This window comes from Pogona vitticeps, chromosome 2 (assembly GCF_051106095.1).
Source record: "Pogona vitticeps strain Pit_001003342236 chromosome 2, PviZW2.1, whole genome shotgun sequence".
In the NCBI taxonomy this organism is placed as follows: domain Eukaryota; kingdom Metazoa; phylum Chordata; class Lepidosauria; order Squamata; family Agamidae; genus Pogona; species Pogona vitticeps.
In genome coordinates this window covers 176,175,837-176,193,860 of record NC_135784.1, presented here as the reverse complement: position 1 = coordinate 176,193,860, position 18,024 = coordinate 176,175,837, and the positions used below count along the sequence as shown (strand labels likewise).

Here is an 18,024-nt window from a genome sequence, read left to right as displayed (position 1 = left end):
TATTCTATTTTGGTTATTCTATAATAAACACAATTCACTGTGGAATTAGGAAATTTATTATGCTGAATTTTCCATAGAAGAGACCATTATGGCCAGTTTACCAAGCTATCCTGCTTGAGAAACTCAAAGCACAGCACGCTAGGTTGGCTGAAATCCTGTTCTTTAATGTAAGAAGGCTTGTAACTTTCAGTCTGTCCCTAGCCAGCAATTAAAAAGTCAGGGGTAAGTGTACATGCACCAACCCAGTGTGCATATGCTTCCAAAAATTGTGGCAAGGACTCTATTTGCCATCTAGGAAAGTTACAAATTTTCTTACACTAAGCCACAGGATTTCAGCCATTTAAATATATAATTAAAGTCAAATGAAACAGCCAAGACTTTAAAAATCAATAAAACTACAAGATGTTAAAATCATTACAGTACTTTAAGCCATATCAAAAATATCTCTTCCCTCCATTCTCGGAGTGGAAAGTATTTACATCTCTGAGTGGAGTGAAATAAGAGTCTGAGAGCCATGCAGGAGAAAGCCCTTTCTCACTCGCATATCAAGTGAGCTTATGCAACATTTGGCCTTCGCAAAAGGGCTTCTTGTGAAGATCTTAACATTTGGACAGGTTCATAATGAGGCAGACAGTCCTTAGAAAGCCAGACTCCAAGCCATTTAGTTGTTTGAATGTTAAAACCGGCAGTGAACAGGGCAGCAGATTGCAGAGCCAGGGGTGGAGATTTAGATACCCGACTGTGCCTCCTGGAGGACAGCTAGCCCGTGTAGCCCGACTGCCTCCAAAAGAAGGGAATCATAATTCACTTCTGCGGTCTGTACCTAGGAAATCCGTAAGTCAATTAACTTGATAACATGTTATAATAACAATTGATAAGCACTGCAGGTATTTCAGTACCCAGGTCAAATGGGCCAACTGGCAGCCCACCTGCTATATACTGAATCCATTAAAAATCAGTTTCTCTTCAAGGGTAGCCCCAAGTAGGCACAGGACTCCTTAGTAATCTCCATTTTGCCTGTGAAAAAGAAAGCCAGAAATTATGGTACTGATTGTTGTTGTTGTTTGAAAGGCACCCCGTAGAGTGCGTAACTGGCAGAGACACTACCGGTGCCATAGTCTTTTGCAGCTCAGTGTCTCCCAGCCATTTTGTTCTTCATATGATTTAACAGTGGTTTGGGGAAGATGCCATGTAAGAAACCATGTGTATCGATGTATCAGATCCATGTTTTGCCATGGGAACAGATGGGATCTCTGATCTGACATTGGTTTGGGGAGAATCTTATAAATCGTATGAAATCATGAGAATCCATTTTTTATTTCATGGATCTGACTCTCACTTTCTTCCCAGGAAGTGGCTGTGTGTCATGTATCATAAAAGTGTGACTATAATAAGGTTTTCAAGGTGAGATAATCCAGTGGTTTTATCAGTTCTACCCCGACACCAGTGAGTATCTATGGCCAAGCAGGAATTCAAACCCAGATCTCCTAATGCTTTGATCTGTTGCTCTATATGCACTACATCACATTGGTTATCCACAAAAATGGAGTCTTTCTTCATGCATGAAAATCTTTTACTGTACTCCTTTTTTGGAGGAACAGCATGCTTTTTATTGACGTCTACTTTGCGTCCTATTCACAAAGGGCTTCGGATCTGAGGCAGATCCACACCCTCTCAATCCCGAGCTCCTGAAAGCAGTCACCTCCCAGTCTCAGAGGCTGCAAGCCTGGTGGGGGAGACGGACGCAGCGCCATAATGTCTCGGATTGTCATCCTGAGCAAATTTTTTTGCCTCACGGACGCCTGACGTCACAAACGTAAAAGTCCGCTACTCCAAACATGCCTTCGCAAAACGTGCCAGTGTGACGTCACTTAAACATATTTTCCCTCCTACTGTTAGGATCAAGAGGTTCACTTTCCAGAGAAGAAAGACAAAAACAAAATAAGGGGGGAAACCCCTCGGATTAGAGTTCCCGTGTGACAGACACACTTCCGCCGGATGCTTTTGTTTCGGACCAATCATAGGACGAGTATGTCTGTAACTCGGGCAGGACTGTCGATCCCAGAAAGCACTGCGCTTCCGCTTAAGCCGGCCGTTGCTGTTTTAAAACCCTTTTGTGACCTGTGGGCTCTTTCGTCATCGCTCCGGCCGTCCTTCCCGCGCCCTCCATTTCCGCTGATTTAAATAGCAGTTTCAGACCTACCGCGATGACGTCATGCCGGAGGCGGCTGAGCGAAGAAGGCGGAAGTCGTGGAGGAGGAGTCACGTGACGGAAGCAGCCCCCCCTTTCCCCCACTTCTGTTCCCTCCCTCGCAGGCGCGAGCGCCGGTGAATTGAAGGGGCGGGTGACGTGGGGAGGGGCGGGGCCTGTAACGGCCTTGGCGTGAGGCGCCTCCTCCCCCCCCCAGAGGAAAGGTGGCGGGGAGTCGGGATGGCATCCCCGGGAGGGGCCCCGGCCGCGGCTCCAGGTGGGGCTGGCCCTGGAAGCGGAGCGCCGGAGGAAGAGGAACACGAAGTGGTTCGGGTGCGGGTCAAGGTGAGAGTGAGGGGCCGAAGGGGCCGAAGGTGGGGGGGCCCGGGGCGGGACGCGATCCGAGGTCCCGGTGCCTGGTTTCCCTTCAGAGGGGGACAGGGGTTGGATCCACGCAGGGTGGTGGAAGCGGAACGGTGATGTCACGGGGACCTGGGAGAGGCTAGGAGGGGGGGGTCCCCTGATGCCTTCGGTTGTATTCGCCGGTCCCGTTTGTCGAATGATGCTCTTGCCCTTAAATGCTAGGCGCTATCACAGCAGGCGAAATCCGAGGCACCGTCGCCAGAACAAGTCCAGTAGCGTCCTGTTTACAAAACTTAAGAGGTGGTGGCGGTACTGAATGAAGGCGGGTGAGCCAAGTGGATGAGCCTATTTGGGTGAAGTTTGGGTAAAGAAGTGGGTGGAGACCTTTCCCTGCGGCAGAATCAGTAGAAAGAAGTGATAGACCAGTTGGTGTAGCCTCTTCTCCCCAGTAAGATGTGTTACTGGTTGTATATACAACATATTTATTGTAGCCATCAACTCAATCATGATATTATTTGTGATATTTGTGCAGGTACGTGGGGGTTTAAATTTATCCAGAAACGTGAATTTTGAATCATGTTATGGTCGGAATGCTACTACTCTTTTTAACACTTACTCAGTAAGTGTAAGCTTGAGAGAGATTCTCCTCCCTCAGTTACTATGAGCATGTTACTGGCAGTCCATCAGTATGTCTGTTATGGGATGTTTTATTATATTGGATTTGTTTGGGATTTGATGGGGAAGATGTATTGAGCTTAATATATTATTGTCAGCTGCCCAGAGTAGTACTTTGCACTAAAACAGGAAATATACAAATAGAATGAATGAATGAATGAATGAATGAATGAATGAATGAATGAATGACTTTTAATAAAATAGTTGTGTGAATTCATCTTCTGGTAAAATGGATTGTGTGTTGACATGTACTGATTTGCTCAGATGGCAATTCTGCAGACATGAAAATAAAGAAATGGGATGAATTAAGAATTAAGGTTGTTCATCCCTTAACAGTTTGTGTAAAACAAAATTCAGTGTACACGGTAGTTTGCCGTGATTTGTCTTCGGTGGTCATGTGTATTTTTAGTTCTTTCATTTCAAAATAACCTTCCAAGACCACCATTATAATGTCATGGTTAGAACATTGTCCATACACCCAGGTTCCAATTTCTTCTGCCATTTCAGCAGTGAGTGATGCCTTCTTGACTGCTTCTGTTTTTTAGGATTTGTTTTATTAAGTTCATAACTAATTTCATTCACATCTGCTGGAATCAACCAGATGCACAGCAATAGATAAAACTGTGCTTAGTCAAACGATTGTGTCAAATGGTGTTTGTAATAAAGGTAATTTGCAAGCACAGTTCAAATTATCATTTCTCCTCTTTATTAGCTGATTACAGCCATGGTTTGGACATTCCAAGAAGCTTCATTACTGATTTAAAATCTAGCTTACCACTCATTGTCATAAGTTTAAAGCATTACGATAGCTCAGCAAAGTGGATACTAATAAATAAAACAGGTTACTGGTATTATTAGTCATGAATAAGAAACTGAGATGTGCACAGAGGTATTAACTTGCCTAGAGCATTGAGTAGAAACGTGAAATGTGACTTCCTAATTTGAAGTAATATTTACGCTTGTTGACTATGTTGATTGCTCCAATTCATCTTCAGTGATCATGCAAATGTAACTTAAAATTGTTGAGGTGCTTTTCAGATGCTAATACTGGTTTCTGTAGCTGCCAGGCTAATTTGATTACTTCACCAGCAACATGAATTTTCAATGTCATTTTTGCCTGTGAGCAGGAGTCTTATTTTGAGTGCCCATTCCCATTTCTTTGTTCTGTAGGTGTCATCTTTGGTACTTAAGAACAATTCTAAGCTTTATCCATGTTGCCATGGTCCAAATTGTCATTTTACTATAGAAAACTTGGCCATAGATAGTTGTCAGTGTCAGACAAATAAACATATAATCTCTTTCAGTGACCATACTGTATGTCAACAGTTTATAGATGAACTGGGTGCTTTGCCAAACCATTGGCAATTGAGGATGTTACAAATAGGATGGCAGACAAGAGCAGTGTTTCAGTCCCACAATGATCAGTCCCTAAGCTTGGGCTGATCAAATTGCCTTTGTTTCAGGAAGTATGTGACTGAAAGCATGTCTCTTCCAAGGAGGAGATCAGCTTTAGCTGCATGAAAGACACCTTATGATGGGCCAATTGTTCTGAATTGTTTTTCTTTTTTCTACATTAAGGAATGGGAGCTGCTTGGCTTGCTTTCCACCCTTTGTAATAAGGAGCTTATTGCCAGCTGTGGAGACTTCAGTGAAAATGGGACTTCTCGGCCTGCTCCCCAGAGGGCAGGGACTATTTAAGTATACTGGGATAGTTCAGCTACAGTCATATATTGAAGCTGTATCAGAATCTTGATTCCTATCTTCTTTCCACAGTTAAGGCATACTTGCCTCTCTTACCAATCTTTATACCTCTGTTGCTCTTACAGACAGTAAACATATCTGCATTTTACATGTCAAGTAAATATCTCTCCACATTTTTCTACTGGGAACATACGCAATATTCGGTCTAATACTGGTCAAAAGTATTGCTTGGACAGTTTGATTTAAAATGCTTGAGATTAAGTTCTTCTGAGTTCAGTGGGGCTTCTTTCTTTAAAAAAAAAGATACTTAGAACTTTAATCATCAGCTCCTTATTTACTTGAAAGTATATCCATTGAATTATAATTAGATTTGCTAGGATACATAATATGCATAGTAGTGTTCCTGACCGTGAGTTGGAAATCACTGTTCCAGTTCATGTGAGTGTCTCTAATGTGGCTAGGAATGTAATAATGTCAGTCAGATTATAGAGCGCAATAAGATCTGCAGATTGTGGTGGTCTTGTTTATGTCAACACAACAGGGTATGTTTGGTTTTTGAAAAAAATACTGATTTTTATCCACCCTGGAACACAAAACATGCCAAATGCCATTTTTATTCCCTCCCGTCTTGAAGGGTTACATGTGAAGAGACAGTAACAGAGACAATTTCACAAGGCTTGTGCCACCCCACCATCTGTCGTTACAGGAAACGTAGGGAGTTTGGTTACCTCTTGGCCAGTCTACACCAGTAGTTCCCAACCTTGTGTTGCCAGATGTTTTTGGACTATCAGAAGCCTTTACCCCTAGCCAGTGGTGGTGAACCTTTTTGGGCTTGCGTGCCCAAAGTGGAAGAAAAAAGCAAAACAGGGGGCGGTGGGCCGCAGCGGTGGCAGAACCGGAAGTAGCGACAAAAGGGGAATCCCAGACACGAAGGTGCCTTGAGACCCCACTCCAGATCCACCACGAGCACCAGCCGCTCCAGATCTTGACCAACTGCCTGTCCGGGCACCAGCACCACGGTTGCAGCCGCCTTCTCAGGTTTGGCTGTGGGAGGGGGGAGTAGCGATCTGGTGACTTATGGCTGGCAGAAAGGACTCCGCATGCCAGCTGTGGCACACATGCCATAGGTTCGCCATCTCTGCCCCCAGCAGTGCTGACCAGTGTTTTGGGGAGTTGTAGTCCAATGCTATCTGGGGACTCAAGGTTGGGATCCAGTGGTCTAGACTACTGGTTCTTAACCTTGGGTTACTCAGGAGTTTTGGACTGCAACTCCCAGAAGCCTTCACCACCAGCTGTGCTGGCTGGGGTTTCTGGGAGTTGCAGTTCAAAAACATCTGAGTAACAAAGGTTAAGAACCTAGACTGCAGAGTCAGTGCAGCTTGCTTCATATGTACATACAAATAGCTATCCCTCTTCTTCAAAATGTGTGTTTGTGACAGCAGCATCGTAAGCTGATATAACATCATTACAGTATTTTATTTATAGTAATATCTCATTGGTGTCCTAGTATGTAGAAACTAGAGAATTATTAATGATTCCCTTTATCATAGCATATGTTAGGATATTTCATTTAAATTTTTAGCTACATAAAGAAAAATGTTACATCTTATAGTTTATCATCTGGTCTGCAAAGTATTCGGCATGTATCTTTTCTATATAAATAGTATTTAAATCAGGGATGAGGCATGTGTAATCCTTGCAATGCTTTAGAAAGAAATTCATATCAGTCCAGCAGTATCTGAACATGTTCTCCATCCCCGCTTTAAAGCACTATTTGTGCTGTGGGCAGAATGATTCCTAGATAGCAGAAGGCAAGAGTGGGTGATACCTTTATTAGACTACAGCAGTTCATGAAGGGAAGCTGGCTTATGAATCCACAGGAGTCTTTATGAAGCTGGGCATTATAGAACTGGTGCAGAAGAAACATAAAAGTCCTAAAATCCATGACCATGTGCACAGGTTGTAATGTGTTGTTTAAAACAAGTTCCAAAACAGGACTGCAGAATCAGCTCCAGGGTGATAGGTTTCAGATTTCAGCTTGGGGTGGTGGTGGTAGGGATTAAAACATCCTTCCCAAACTTGTTAGAAAAAGATTGCCAATCACTTGGTATCCCTCAGTGTCACAGTATAAACATATCTGTTGCTGTGGTGGTTGGTTTAGGGGTGGGGGGTGGTGGTTTGAGATCCACCTGCAGCCTTCTACTTATTATAAAGGAGACTGAAAGTGCAAGTTTTGTACCAGAACTGTATGAGTGTTTTCTCCAAGAACATATGTTCTGGTATCTGTAGATTATGAAGACTGTCTGCTTTGGTTTTCTGGCCCTGCTTTACCCTGTGTACTCTTTGCAGAAATGTGAAGGCTTCCTTCAGCCTGAGTTCCGTACTTTTGCTGTGGATCCACAGATCACCTCACTGGACGTGTTGCAGCACATCCTTATCAGGGCCTTTGACCTCAATGGGTGAGTCCCAGGGAGCAGATTCATGGAGAGGGGGATGGAAACAGATAGGCTTGATGTATTCTCGAAGGCTCGATTGGCTTGACTTCGGGTTACTTTTATTCTTTTCTGTTTAATGGAAGCAAAACTGTTTCAGAAATAACAGATCTGGCTTTGGTGTAGGGAACAGTATGAATATTGCCTGAACACAGGCACATATGTATCTCCCACCATGCATACTTAACATAGGAATTCCCTTTTCACATACAGTGGTGCCTCTCAAGACGATGTTAATTCGTTCCACGAAAATCGCTGTCTTGTGAAAACATTGTCTTGCAAAATGTGGTTCCCCATTGGAATGCATTGAAAACCATTTAATGCATTCCAATGGGGGAAAAATCGTCGTCTTGCGAAAATCGCCCATAGAGAAACCGTTTTGTGAAGCACGGACCCAGCTGTCAAAATCGCTATCTTGGAAAAACTGTCCTTAAAAAAAAAAAAAACGTTTTGCAAAGCGCGGACTCAGCTGTCAAAATTGTCGTCTTGTGAAAAAATGGTCCCCCCCCCCAAAAAAAACCCATCTTGCGAATTAACTGTTTTGCAAGGTAATCATCTAGCGAGGCACCACTGTATTATGAAAAGAACTTGCATTGATATGTGTTGCTGCACAGATGGAGCTCTGTGTCCCAGAACTGGGCTTGAGTAAGTTCTGTGCAGCAGAATAGGAGAGGGAGAAAGCCCCATCATGGTAGTGGGTGGCCACTTGGACCACATTGGGTTTAGGACTGTTTCCTTTCACTTGGAGAGAGAAAGGGGGGCCTAAATCCAGCAGCTCTAGTAGATGACCACTAGTTTTATTGGAGTCAGGCTGAATAAAGGAGAAAAAATCATTGCTGAGGTGTGAAGCCGTATGACGATGGAGGGAGCGGCTGAGTGGGGCTAAGCTCTATGGGCATTGCAAAGCATTAGGGATATTGTAGTCTTTCTACCATAATTCTCCATACAAGGTGCCTCTTAGGGAACTATGGTACCCCTAATGCTTTGTAGCACCTACAGAACTTAGCCCTTCCCAGCAACGTCTCCATCAGCATACAGCCTTGCAAGCCACCAATGGAGTGATCTTTTCTGATCTTTTCTCATTTATTCAGCATCTGTAAGTTATCTGAAGCAGCTGAGAGGGTGCTCTTCTTTTAAAACTAAAGTCCCTCAAGATTCTGGCCAGAGCAATTTCACCAGACTTCTTGGTGCTTGTAGTCCAAAAGATAAGGAAGTCCCATCCTTGGAGCTTGCACATCCACAAGAAATGACTGAAGTAAAGAAAGAGCAACTCCTCACAGGGTTTCTACCAATCCAGCTCCTTTTACTCTTTCAAAATGCCATCTGTTCCCCCTCCCAGAAATTCAGAATGGCTGCTACCAGCAAACCTTGTGACACTATTGGCTAAAAAAAATCCCAAGAATATGAGAAAAGTGTTAAATAAAAGAGGGAAACACAAAAGAATGTGCAATGTTCATGCACTCACCTTTCATTAATACAAACCAGTCTTGTTTTAGAGGCTGTTTTTGGGAATTAGCTCAGGAACCCTGTGAGTGGCCCCAGCCGCTGTATCCATGATGAGGCAGCAGGTACTGGTGATCAGTTAAGCTTTATTGGACTCAGCCTACAAAGAAAAGAAAATCAGTGTCTCTGTAGTCCTTTGCAGGATGGGGCCTCTAGCCCCAAGTGGCAGGGATGGAATGGGTAGCTTCCTATCCTTCCAGGCCTTCTAGAGCTGAGAGAATATTCTGTCCCAGCCCAGAGGAAGTTACTTCACTCCCATGGCAGCTCATCTTGGTTGAAAGGTCCCGGCTGTTAAATAGTCTTTGCCAGCCGAGCCTCCCAGCACAGCGTCCAGCAAGCAGAAGAGACTGTGCAGCACTGGCTGACCCTGGGAGCTTCTATCTTTCAGCTTTCAACTTGCCTTCAGATAAGCCAGTCGTCCTCCGGAGATGCAGGCCTCTTAGAAGCTCCTTTCAGCATCTCCCCTGGCAGACTGTTTTCTCTTTTCTCCGAAGGTGACAAAAACTCCCAGGCATCCTCCCAAATGTCCAGTTCCTCCTCTCCTTGCTCATTCGCCTCTATATCTACCTCAGCTACAGCTGTTTCTCTGGGGGTGGGTTTAGGGCCTCCACCCTTGTCTGCCTCAGGTGTTTCCTCCAAAGCCAACAACTCTTCTGCCATTGCTGAGGGGGCCTGCCCACCCTGGCACTTAGCTCCTTCCCACCAGCCGACTGTAGCTGGCTCACAAAACATGTTGTTTTTCACTTTCATGTTGTTTTTATTTCATTAAAACACAAAAAGACTATACCTAATTTCCATCATCCAGATTTCAATGTCGAAAACCATATCATCCAGGGCATTTACTCCATGGGACCTTGCCTGTAATGTAAATCCTTTTTTTCTACCCACCTTAGGAAGAAGAATTTTGTCATCAGCTACCTGGGCCGAGACAAGCAAAGCCAAGAAACATATGTGCCATTGATGTCCGACTGGGATCTGGGCATGGCCTTTGCTGCAGCTTCCAAGCCTTACTTGCAGCTCAAGATTGACATCAAGCCTTCAGAAGATAGTGAGTAATTGGTCCTCCTCTATTTCGACTGTGAGAGCCAGGAGTTTCAGCCTTTGCCCATCTGCTTTGCATCCTACACAGCTAAGAAATCCCCTCCTGGTTCCTCTCGCAGTGGACATTGCTAAGGAGTTCAGTTCCCCTGCCTTTTCCACCAATATTTCTTTTCCTTTAGAGACATCATACGTTCATTGGTGTCAAAGCAGGAATGTACAAGTCAATGAATAATATCTTAGGTATACGTAGTGTGAAAAGCAGTCATACTAAGGAAAGAGAGTTGTAGGAATGAAGACCAGAAATTGAGTGTGTCTTCCAGTCCATCTCTCCTTTTTTTGTGTGATTGTGTATTACTTGCTTCACTTTAGAGCTGTATGTTACTAATATTTTTTGTAGAGTGCAGTGTGGTCATTGCTCCTTCCTGCTTGCAAGATGCAAAAGCCAAAACTTCTGAGGACGTCTGTAACTTGCGCCCAGAGTGCACAGTTTTTGTACAGAGAGTGGAATTCAGCCCCCTGTAACTTAACTGTTATTTCATTACTTTGCTGCCTTTTTCATTTAAGCTATAAATGTTATCTTCGAAACATATTTATGTTGGGTAGCAGTAGCAGAATTATTTAGAACAAGAAAACATGAGAATGTATAATTTGCATGGCTTACACAGGTCGTAGAACTCACTTTTCATTTGTTTATTTGATTCTTTTTTTAAAATGGGATATACAGTATGTAGACTTGCTTCTCTTCCTTTCGCCCTTTCTGCAGCACTTTTTAATATGCAGTGCCATTGACCCTGTGAGATCCTCAGGGGGATGTGAGATTGAGGGAGTGTTTGATGCTGGGTGTGAGAAACTGGCTCACCTTGCCATCTTCTCCTAGGCCCCCTGCTAGAAGACTGGGACATCATCAGCCCCAAGGATGTCATCAGTACTGACCTGCTGCTGGTGGAGAGGCGATCTCTGGCAGCAGCAGCCCTGCCCTTCACCCAGTCCATCATTTCACAGGTAGGTTTCAAGGGGATGAATTCATTCTGATAATTTAAATGCTCCTGATGTGGTATTCCATAAACAAACTTGCAGTAAAAACTTAGTTTCTTAGATACAAAGTGGCAGAGGAAAGGAATCAGATTGTCAGAGTACCATTATTTTCCAGGTTAATGTGGTCCATGAACCATGAAATGTTGCAGATTCTTCATCAATTGATCTGTCTGGAGTCAGAATAGTTGTTCTCCTTCCAGAGTGGTTTTGAATCACGATTTAAATTTTTTAAAAATCAGTTTTTTTCCGACAATTTAAATTTTAAAAATGACTTTAAATCATTTTAAGTCTTTATTTAAAGGCATTGAATTTTGACCCTGTGGACCTCTTCCTATGCTGTTATTACTCATAATTTACTGCAGCATCGATTCCAAAGCCATGATGGAACAACAAGGATAAAACATTGAACAGCTGGAATGCCTGGTCTTGTGCCTTCTTTCCATAAGACACAGAGTGCAGGTTGTTTCTCTTTTATATCTTGCCAGGTGGGCAGGACACTATCAAAGGTCCAACAGGCTCTCAGCTGGTCCTATGGGGAAGATGTCAAACCTTTCAAGCCCCCACTGAGTGACTCAGAGTTCCACACATTCCTAAACCATGAAGGACAACTGACAAGGCCTGCAGAACTACGTCTTCGTATCTTCCATGGTGGCGTTGAGCCCTCACTGCGCAAGGTGAGAGAAGGAATTCTGGAAATCAGTACTCTGCTTAGAGGGATGGGTGTTGGGTTTACTAGCCTCCTGTCACCCTCCTGCTTTTCTGAGGCTATAACCTGTTGGCCTTCTTAGGTCACTGGCAGAGTCATTCCTGGTAGTCCTTGGGCCTCCTTATCGGGAGAAAGGCAGCATATAAAACAAACAAATAAATAGGCTACATGTCACCATCTGAGGGGCATAGTTTATTCCTTCAGTTTCTCACTGTTGGTGGAAAAAGAAAGATTTCCAGAGCTGAGTCCTTCCTGTCTCCTGCAGGTGGTTTGGAGATACTTGCTCAACGTCTATCCTGATGGGTTGACAGGTCAAGAGCGCATGGATTATATGAAGCAGAAGACACGTGAGTATGAGCAGCTGAAGGGGGAATGGGAAGCCCGAGCCAACCCCGAAGACTTGGATTTCATCCGCAGCAACGTGTTGAAGGATGTTTTACGAACAGATCGCACACATCCCTATTATGCTGGCTCGGATGATAACCCACACCTGACAGCCCTCCATGACCTGCTGACCACCTACGCCGTGACACACCCACAGATCTCCTATTGTCAGGGCATGAGTGACATTGCCTCCCCCATCCTGGCAGTTATGGACAATGAGGCTCATGCCTTCATCTGCTTTTGTGGTATCATGAAACGCCTGGAGGGCAACTTCCAGGTAGATGGGGAAGTCATGTCTGTGAAGTTCTCCCACCTCAAGCTTCTTCTCCGCCACTCTGACCCAGAGTTCTACTCCTACCTCCTCTCTCGTGGTGCTGATGACCTATTCTTCTGCTATCGGTGGTTGTTGCTGGAACTCAAACGGGAGTTTGCCTTTGAGGATGCCTTGCGCATGTTGGAGGTCACCTGGAGCTCCTTCCCTCCCGATCCTCCTGAGAAGGAGGTGGAGCTGGTGGGCCCACCGGCTAAGCCTGGTGACAGCAGCCAGCCGGTCCGAAGGAGACACATGTTACGCCCAGCTTGCAGTTTTGAGGCAGGTGGGGATCAGCCCTGCCAAGTGCCAGTTTCTGAAGAGAAGACACTTATCAAACAGTCTAGCTTTGGTGAGTTCAAGTATTACAGCACTCATGATGAGGACAGTTCGGAGGATAATCCTTCACCCAAATCTTCACACTCAATGGACCAGGAGGAGGAGGTGGAGTGCAGCGGTGAACAGGACCCATTGATCCAGACCATGAATGTGGCCAAGTCTTTCTCGGCACCATCCCTCCGGGCATTGACACCACCCTCGAGAGACTCTGCCTCCTCCTCAAGCAATGGCAGTGAGGAAAGCCAGTCAGAGGAAGAGAAGGGGAACTTGGTGGTCCACACATTATCTTCTTCCTCCTGCAGCCCTCCTGCTCCTCCTACTCCTCCCACAGCGGTCAGCCTCCCACCTCCCCAGGAGTTTGGTAAAGGCAACCCTTTTGTGCTCTTCCTGTGCCTCGCCATCCTTCTGGAGCACCGAGACCATATCATCAAGAACAATATGGACTACAATGAGCTGGCCATGCATTTTGACCGCCTGGTCCGCCGGCACAACTTGAACAAGATCCTTCACCGCGCCAAGGCCCTCTTTGCGAATTACCTGCAGTCTGAAGTCTGGGACTCTGAGGAGGGGGATGAGGCAGCTGCTGACTCACCTGCCACATCATGACACCCTCCCTTATGATATATGGGGACTGGTTCCCTGCTGCCATTGTGGTGCACACATCAGTATAGAAGGGTAGCTGGTAAAATACTTACTTCAACTTGATGATAGCTTTTCAGAGGACTTCCTGGAAGGCAATCTGGAGTAGCTAAGTTGAGTGGTCACTATGAATACACCTTCTGCATCCAATGTACTCTGTTTTTAACTTATCTCTTTGTGCAAATACCCTGGCATAGATGCCCCACCTGTCTTCTGTGCCTCCAACCCTTCCAAGTGCTAATGATCTTCCTGGGAAGATCTTTCCTGGAGCAACCAGGTTCTGCCCTTTGGAATAGCTCTTTCCCCCTTCTCCTATGCATTTTTCCATCTGTCTACTACCCTACTTAACTTCTTGTGTCCTCCTAAACAGCCTTCAGCAACCTGGTGCCTTTTAGATGTGCAGACTCTAATATCGATCGTCCTGATTGATGACTCATGGTCATTGCGCAACACATCTGGGGGGAGCCAGGTTATGGAAGCCTGCTATATAATGTTGGTTGCTGATTGGCCAAGATTAACCTTTGACTAGAGATGGGCATGAACTGCTGGTTTGGCAATTTGGCACTGTTTGTTTCCTGGCTGAACAGCTGATTTGCCATTCGGCACCCTGCCCCCTCCAGCAGGTGCCCACTTGATGGCAGCACCTGGAGGGGGCTAGGTGGGGTGTTGCCACTGAATGGGCGCTTGCTGGAGGAGGCAGGGCGTGGAATGGCAAATCAGCTGTTCAACCAGGAAATGAACTTCACTGAAACACTGAACTATCAGTTCATGCCCATCTCTACTCTCCTCTGCTCAGGAACCAGTGCTTTTCTCTGTTCTAGGCATGTTTGCCAAAAGCATTTTTAATGCGGAATCTTGATGTGTCTTTTTTTCTCCCTAGGGTGGCAGCTTGTGCTTGGCAAAAGCACCAACACAGGTGCCCCCTTTCCAAACGTTGATTTTTATGCTGAGTTAGTAAAATATTTTGACCCAAGTTTGGGTTTTGTTTTTAAAGCACTTTACTTTCACTAGATTTTTTTCTCTGTCCGTTACTGCTTTTCTGTTTGAGCATAAACTTTTGGTTTGGTTTTTTTTAACAAATGAAGTCACAGCCTTGGGGATAAAAACACACAGGATGTGTTTAGAAACAGATTGCTAACATCCTCCCATTGCCCTTACCAGCTGATTTTTAAGGCAGGTAGGTTCTTTTTTTGAATTTGACCATCTCAATGGTCTTTTTAATAACTAGTTATGGAAAGAAGTCAACTGTCTATTAAAAAAGAAACTGGCATGGGAAGGTGAGAGGTGTCCTGATGCCTTAGTGCTCTTACAGATATGTTCATGGGTAGGTCAGTAGCTTGTGTCTTAATTCAAACGCTTCTGCCTAACTAGCAATCTCTATGGCCAACATATTGTTTGAAATACAATTGCTGTAGAAGAGCCTGTGTCTGGTCAGGTGAGTTCGTTTTCCCCCATTCCTTTAGCTGGCCTTATCCCCCTTAGCTGGCCTCCCCTATTTCAATGCAGAAATTTAATCAGCTTGCCAGATTCTTAACAATGGCTTCTCTGTGCATTATTAGCTTGTAGGGCAGAATCGTGCTGGAGCATGTAGCAACATACGCTGTATCACAGAGGCAGGGGGAAACTCAAGCCCTTTCTAGAGCTATGTGTTCATCTGATGTCAAACAGTAGTCCACATAGGGTGTGGCAGATTGTTTCCTGATAAAAGGGGGGAAAGAAGCATCTTGACTCCCTGACTGTCTATTCTAGCTGTTTCTGGTTTATACTGGGAGCCAAAACATTTATGACCTGGTGTTAATGTGACCCGGTTTGATCGTTTGAAAGGAGAACCCTGCTTCTCTGTTTTTGCCTTGGGAATAACTGAGCAAGAGATGCTGCAAAAGGTGATAAAAATGTTGTTGAATTGCAGAAGGGTATGTTGCGTATCTTTCTGGGTTAGCCATTTTGCTACTCAAATACCTCATTCTGCTTCTTCTACCAGTTAGATCAAATAAGTAGATGGTTATTGCCTGTCTGTGGAATGGTCAAGATTCTGCTTAGAAATACTGTCTGCTTACTTAATTTCTGGTGTTTGGGTTCAACTTTCTTTTTAAGGCAAAGGGGTCATTCCATGTCAAACCAATGAAAAATCAATTTTGGAACTTGATGTCATGGATTTGGTTCATTTTTGATACTTTTGTACCTTACCATGAGATGTTTAAAAATATTTTTTTTCAGATTTTTTGATCCACCCATTACTGAGATATTGCTTTTTCAGAATTGAAAAAAAAAATCCAAAAGTCACTAGCCACCATAACTTCAAATGTCATTTAATAGATACATATGATAGCTACACACCAGAGGGAGGTGTCATTTTAAAGCTTATGAATAGGGCTTTTATTTGATTTACAATTACAGTTACAGGGAGAACATACCAGCTAACTCCACAGGAGATGACAAAAGCATCCAACATGCTAGCCAAGAAAAAAGAGGTTCCTAATCATTAGGTATAGAACTTTTGGTCTATTTTTGGTCTAAATCCTTGTCACTGCCAACAAGAAAATTTAAGTTTTGTATACCATTCAGATACCAGCCTGAAAATTGGATTGACTGGCTACAAGACATGTATCTTTAAGTTTGATTTTTTTGAAAACTTAAAAAATTCAGTTTTCCCAAAAACTCTGATTTTAAATTTTTTTAAAATGTGTAAATGTTTTGAAAACATACAATTGCATCATATTGTATATCATGGCATATATATATTTGCAATTTTGAAAATGCAATATCTCAGGAACGGGTGGACCAAAAAAATCTGATTTTTTTTTTAAAAAAATATCTCATGGTAATGTAAAAATATAACAAAAATGAACCAAATCCATGCATTGGTTGATTTGACACAGAATGACCCAAAGATTTTTTTAAAAAATCCTAATGGAAATTTTAGGAAAAAGTGTTCTCTGCGTCAGTGACACTGGCAATACCAGTGCATGTCTTGTTCATTTTCTGTTTCTTATGCATCCAAAGTCCTCCATATATGTTGGCATTTGCTCAGGCTGGAATCCCCAGGCTGCAAGCCTTTACAAGAGGAGAAAAGAATCTCAAAAATGTATATATTGCAGAGTGCATGGTAAGTTTCATCCCCTATCAGGTCATTTCTTCAGAGCACCCTGAAGTTTGTTCTCCTCTCTGCTGGTCAGAATCAGAGAACAGGAACAACCAGGTGGGAGTCTTCATATGAGCAGAGAGGTCTTTAGTGAACAGTTTCCTGTGTTGGTTGGTTACGGGCTTTCCTGCATAGAGCTGTCTGAAAAGAAATAGCCATGGGAACCACCAGCTTCAGTCCAGGTAAGAGAGAAGCAAAGCACAAGTTAGTGATACCTCCAGAGGAAAATGATTACCCCCAATAGCTATCTGTCCTAAATTTGAGGGGATAGAATACAATAAGTCCCACAAAATAAAATGTTGGCATAAGCCCATCCTTTTAAGGAAATGGCCAGTAGAAGGGGCTGTAACATAGCTTAATATGAAGTAACAGTGGAGGAGATTTTTAGAGTCTTCAACACTTTTCTGACTCTTTCTGTACAGATGACGTAGAAGAATTAGGGTTCACAGCCAAGCAGATGAAAATTCCATCAGAAGAACAAAGCTGTAAGTTCTGAAAGTAGAGTCGAAGGAACGTCACCTACAGTGGCAGTGCTGTTCTGTGGCCTGTAGATGGTACTTGTTGCCTAAGCCTCTTGAAGCAGATTGAAATTTCTGTGGAAGAGGCACATTTACAAAACCTAAGGCTCTTTGTAACTGGGAGCCTGTACTGAGTAGAAAACAGCCTCTCTGGGCCTTCAGGCTATCATAGTCTTCATCTTTAAGCCATCTTGTAGGTCTGTAGCTCCCAGCGTTTGGCTCTCCAGATCTATTCAATTTTCAGAAGCACCAGCCAACAAGGCTAATGGTCAAGGATTCTGTGAGCTGAAGTTCAAAACATCTGAAGGGCCAGTAGTTGAGAACCACTTCTCTAGATCAGAGTAAGGGAACCTTTGATCTTCTGAGAGTTTTAGACTGCAGTATCCATAATCCCTTATTCATTGGCAATGCTGGCTGGGCCTTCTGGGAACTGCAGTCCCAAGCATCTGGAGGGCCTCACGTTCCTCACTCCTGTTAGGTGAATGGTCTGCCTTTTTGTTATAGCATGAGAAGCTAGCTATTCAGAGCTGCTAGAGGATTTAATATTATTTGTTGTGCATTTCTTGCTCTGCCATATCATTTGTATGGCTGTTTGAGCTGGAAGATCATGTAGCATGATTATTTATTATGTCTTCTTTTTTCATAAAACTGTCTTTGGGTTTTCATCAAGAGGCTGACACAGGTTGGCACATGCACATCAGTTTTAACTGTGCCAAAGCCTCAGATATTCCCACGATCACTTGTTGCTTTCAGTCTATGGCAGCAATGTTCAAAGCATGTGTGAGTAATGATCCTTGTGGTAATCATAGCGAACAAAGTTGCTGATTCGCCTAGTGCACAATGATTGCGACTTCCTCTTGAGAATGTGGGGATGCCAGTTTCCCCTGGAGAGGACTTTATGCTGATCTCTGTGGGGACGGTATTCACAGTCTGTTTTTAGGCAAGTGGAAAGGGCTGCCTTGTAATCACTTCGCATGAGAGTAGG

The 18,024-nt window shown here is 43.9% G+C and overlaps 1 protein-coding gene across 1 annotated transcript; it reads left to right on the top strand.

Annotated features, from left to right (window-relative positions):
* The first annotated feature begins 2,299 nt into the window (after window positions 1-2,299).
* Window positions 2,300-14,375, top strand: TBC1D25 (TBC1 domain family member 25). The gene is made up of 6 exons (XM_020797651.3): window positions 2,300-2,536; window positions 7,280-7,389; window positions 9,819-9,973; window positions 10,844-10,968; window positions 11,487-11,675; window positions 11,973-14,375. The coding sequence occupies exons 1-6, from the start codon at window positions 2,432-2,434 to the stop codon at window positions 13,344-13,346; spliced, it is 2,058 nt and encodes a 685-aa protein (XP_020653310.2). The 5' UTR covers window positions 2,300-2,431; the 3' UTR covers window positions 13,347-14,375.
* The last annotated feature ends 3,649 nt before the right edge of the window (window positions 14,376-18,024 follow it).

Excerpts from the sequence above, each read along its gene's own strand:
- TBC1D25 (XM_020797651.3), top strand. The coding sequence starts at position 2,432 with ATGGCATCCCCGGGAGGGGCCCCGGCCGCGGCTCCAGGTGGGGCTGGC. Across the intron at positions 2,537-7,279 it reads TGGTTCGGGTGCGGGTCAAG|AAATGTGAAGGCTTCCTTCA; the intron begins GTGAGAGTGAGG and ends TACTCTTTGCAG. Across the intron at positions 7,390-9,818 it reads AGGGCCTTTGACCTCAATGG|GAAGAAGAATTTTGTCATCA; the intron begins GTGAGTCCCAGG and ends TACCCACCTTAG.